General features: G+C 40.5%; 1 protein-coding gene across 1 annotated transcript in view; it reads left to right on the top strand.

Annotated features, from left to right (window-relative positions):
• Positions 1 to 4,172, top strand: part of MRPS15 (mitochondrial ribosomal protein S15) — a gene marked incomplete in the record, with an annotated part of 38,563 nt that extends 34,391 nt beyond the window's left edge. Inside the window, 2 exon segments of the mRNA XM_077481690.1 lie at positions 1,875 to 2,066; positions 3,846 to 4,172. Of these exon segments, the coding sequence (XP_077337816.1) occupies positions 1,875 to 2,066; positions 3,846 to 3,941 (288 nt within the window).
• Positions 4,173 to 4,493: the final 321 nt, after the last annotated feature.

Raw genomic sequence — 4,493 nt, 5'->3', positions numbered from 1 at the left:
CTTATTACATGTCTTCCCACCTCTCCAACTTCTATTCGACTCCTGCGAAGGATAGAGGCCAAAAGCATTCCGGTCATTTTCGTGGCTCTGGATTGGTTCTGACATGGTTGGTCGCGGGATGCCCTTGGTGTCTGCCGCTCATGGCAGGTCTTCTGTATCGAGGGATGATCTTGCACCCTGCTTTCCAGTCGCTGGCTTTAGTGGCTTGGTTATTGATAGCCAGGTTCTAAAGGTTAGGGTATTGTCAGTCATCCTCCCTATCATGTTGAAAGCCCAAAGTTTACTTCCAGGAAAATATACCATCGCACTTGGAAGGCTTATCGTGGTATGAAGCTGCAGGTGTTTATCCGCATTCTTTCTTGGTGGCTAGGATATTAGCCTTTCTTCAACGGGGCGTGGAGAGAATAATTTGTCATTTAAGTGCCATCTAGAGCCAGGTTTCTGCTCTGGATATTTTCTTTCAATGTCCCCCTGCCACACACTCTTTGATCTGTACTTTTTGTTCAAGGAGTTCAGCATGTGGTGCCTCCAGTGCGCTTCCCCATGCCGCCTTGGGTTCTGAATTTGGTTCTCTGTTCAACTACTTTCTTTTGAGAGTATTAGGGAGATTCCCTTTCTTGCACTCTCCCACAAGGTGCCCTTTTTTTAGTGGCTGTAACTTCTGCTCAGAGTTCTGAGTCCGAGGCCTTGTCCTGCAGGTCTCCTTATTTGGTTGTTCACGGGGATAAGATGGTTCTCCGTCAGTGCCCTGCTTTTCTTTGGAATGAGGACATTGCCCACCTTCTTTTTTACTGCCTAGTGTCCTACACCTGTAGGTGGCAAATAAGCCTATGATTGAGGAATAGAAGACGCTGGGGGTTATTTAGGAAAGGCGAATCAGTTTGCACTGCAAGTGCACTTGGAAATGCAGTCGCTCTAAATCTAAGGGGTAGATCTGAAATGAGTGGAAGCTCTGCTGATTTTATCATCCAATCATGTGCAAGCTAAAATGTTGTGGATTTGCCTATAGTAAATAACCCCTGCTGTGTCTGTCAGTGAACTCTGAAAAAGGGATTTCATGGTGATTAACAAAAAAAAACTTTTTTTTTCAGTATTGTTTTTCTTTATATAACACAAAAAAAAAAAAGTTGTGATTAAATGCCACCAAAAGACAGCTCAATTTGTGTGAAAAAATTATATAAATTTAATTTATGTAGAATGTTGCATGACTAAGCAATTGCCAGTTAAAGTAGCAATGTCGAACAGCAAAACATGTCCTGGTCATGGGTGTGAAACCTTCCAGAGGTCAAGTGCTTAAATGTATTGAAGTGTCCCAAAATGACACTTCATTCAAGTCTTTGTGATTGCGGTGCAGTCACATGCAGTTTGGTGCTTTGTACTGCATACAAATGCAGCATGGCTACAGTGCTGTGGTGTGAACACGGCACCTAGGAAACCATTTCTTTCCATGTCCCTTTGCATTGAATCTATGCTGATCTATGCTGATCTATGTAGATCAATGTGGATAGTGTGCATGAGCCCAAAGGAGTTGTGTGCAAAAAACGTTTCACCTCAATGTCATACACACAAAAAATCGAGGGGTGAGACTACTTTCCTTCCTCAACCAGAAATCGTTAAATGCCTCTGCTGAGTAGTGGTGATAGTAGTAGTGATTCCAGTAGCCAGAAAAAAAAAGCTGTGTAGACTAGCATAAGCATATTGCATTACTGCAGACAGGAAAGCTGTGTGAGTGCTAAAAGTTCTCTCCACTAATATGTAAGCTTTTCTTTATAGCTAAGCTCGAGAAGGGTGCAGAACATCTTTTGACCTTGATGCTGTTCAACACTGTTTATGTGTTTTTTTTTTTTTTTTTTTTTTTTTTTTTTTTTATGTAGGACAAGGCAAACAAGAGAAAGATGCTAATGTCAATAGATCGGCGCAAAAAGATGTTAAAAGAGCTGCGGCTGACTCGTTATGACACTTTTGAGCATGTATGCAAACAGCTGAACATTGAATACACTTTCCCTCCAGAGTACTACAGACGTGCAACCAAGAGATGGCAGGCAAAGAAAGCTTTATGCTTGAAGGTGCGTTTTCACTGTTGTTGCATGAAGGGTTCACCAGAATTTTATAAGCTTGTTAAATCCCTTTGGAGATCCACACTTAGTCTTGTTCAAACTTGTGCGGTTGAAAAAAGACACAAGTCCAACCTATGTGTGTTATTATATGTCAGTATTACATTGTGTATCCCTGTATGGTTCAGTCATTCAGGTGCTTATCTAATAGTTTTTTTTTAAGCTATCAATGCTCCTCGCTGAGACCACCACCTGTGGAAGGGAATTCCACACCCTTTCCGCCCTTACAGTAAAGAACTCTCTACGTAGTTTAAGGTTAAACCTCTTTTCTTCTAATTTTAATGAGTGGCCACGAGTCTTGTTAAACTCCCTTCCGTGAAAAAGTTTTTATCCCTATTGTGGGGTCACCAGTATGGTATATATAAATTGAAATCATATTCCCTCTCAAGCGTCTCTTCTTCAGAGAGAATAAGTTCAGTGCTCACAACCTTTCCTCATAACTAATATCCTCCAGACCCTTTATTAGCTTAGTTGCCCTTCTTGGTACTCTCTCCATTTCCAGTACATCCTTCCTGAGGACTGCTGGTGCGGCTGGACCAGAGTCTTGTAGAGCGTGAGAATTATCATCTACTAGGATCCCCCTGGTCCTTTTCCATCTTAGATTCCCTCAGAAGTTCTCCCAGTCTGTGAGTAGATTGCATTAATCAGTTTTCATGAGCGTCAGTTATGTGCCCTATTCACACCTATGTTGATGTCATGTCAGTTTTTTTTTCCCCCTGTGCAGCCACGTGATACTAGTGGTGTGAACAAAGCACATAGAGAACAATATATATATATATATATTTTTTTTTGTGCCCATAAAAACTGACTTCTCTGTACCATGGTGTGAATAGGGCCTAAATGTGATTGTTTCCTCCGTGTATGTACCCACTCATTCTCAATAACGTGCTTAGAAAATAATATTCAGCTCCTGTAATGCAATGCAAACTTTCAGTCTTTGTTTTAAATAAGCAGTTACCAATTACCCTGTTTCCCTGAAAATAAGCGTCATTGTCGGTGATGGCTGCAATATAAGCCCTACCCCCAAATAACCCCTACCCTGTTTTCCTGAAAATAAGACCTACAAGTACTTTAACTAGGGCTTATTTGGGGGGTAGGGCTTATATTGCAGCCATCACCGACAATCACACTAGGTCTTATTTTTGGGAAACAGAGTAGTATATATTAGAGTAGGAAGGGTATTTTGCAAGGTGTGATCTGCATTATTGACTGCTTTGAAAGCAGTTAGAGCAAGAGTATTCGTGTGTATGCATGTGTTGTGGGAAAGTAAGGCTTGACAGTAGCCCCATTGTGTGATCACAGTCTGTTGTTCATTGCTAGCTTCATATTTAATCATAACCTCCCGAATTACAGGACACTGAAAAATGTATTTGTAGGATTCCTGCTATTCAGTTGCGTTACAACTTGTTTTCCAGAATGGAAAGGAAATATTATGAAATAAAAGCAATTGAAAGTGTTCTGAAGCAAATATCATGTGATGAAAGCAACTGTTGTCTAACTACCAGCCACATTTTAGATCTGGGGCAATAACTTCATTCACAGAAAAGCTTTAATAGTCTTAACTGGACTGGGATTGACATGTGCTTTTGTAGGTCCAAGAATTGCAGCTTTTGTCAAATCCTTCTGGTTCAGGTATTTTTCTTTCTGTAAGAAAACAAGATATCTATTTTACATGTAAATGTATTTGTCCCTGCCAGTTTCTCAATGATTTTCCCTCTTTTTTTTTAATAGGTATATGCAGAAGTTAAGCAGCAGAAAGCTGAAGGCTTGATAAAAGAGAAGAAGCCTAGACAATCCAGAGCCAGGCCTGTTCCAGTAGAAGCGTGATGGATACCTTCATTTCTACTGTACTTTTCACTGTAAAAGATAAATATCATGTTCTTTTCATTTTGTCCATATACCTTCAGTCACATTCTACTGTGTAAACACTTCTTATATACTATTTAAGAGTGATGTCTGACCAAAACTGCTTACTTCTGAAGGTAGACATAAGGTTTCAAATGTACAATTACAATTTTTCTAGTCCAGAATAATAAAACTTCCATTTTGTTTACAGTGGCAATTTGTGTTTAATGTTAACAAATCATTTAGGCTAGGTTCACACTAGAATGCGGTACAGGAAACACAAGTTCCATGCGCATTTTCCACAGTGCATTTAAATTGCACTCCAGCAGGTGTCTGTGTTAAAGTGGTTGTAAAGTCTAAACATTTTTTACCTTAATGCATTCCTTGCCTCATTCCATCCAGCGCCGTGCACAGCTGCAGATCTTTTCTCCCTCACTTCTGGGTCTTGCTGGGGCATCGGGAGCCATTGACTCTCAGTGCTTTCAATAATGTCTTTGTCAATGGACTCAGCAAAAGGACTTGGGTGCGAGCAGG

The sequence above is a fragment of the Lithobates pipiens genome, unplaced genomic scaffold (assembly GCF_037356315.1).
Source record: "Lithobates pipiens isolate NorthernLeopardFrog02 unplaced genomic scaffold, aLitPip1_a1.2 Scaffold_16, whole genome shotgun sequence".
Classification (NCBI taxonomy): Eukaryota; Metazoa; Chordata; class Amphibia; order Anura; family Ranidae; genus Lithobates; species Lithobates pipiens.
This window is presented reverse-complemented; position numbering and strand designations above follow the sequence as displayed.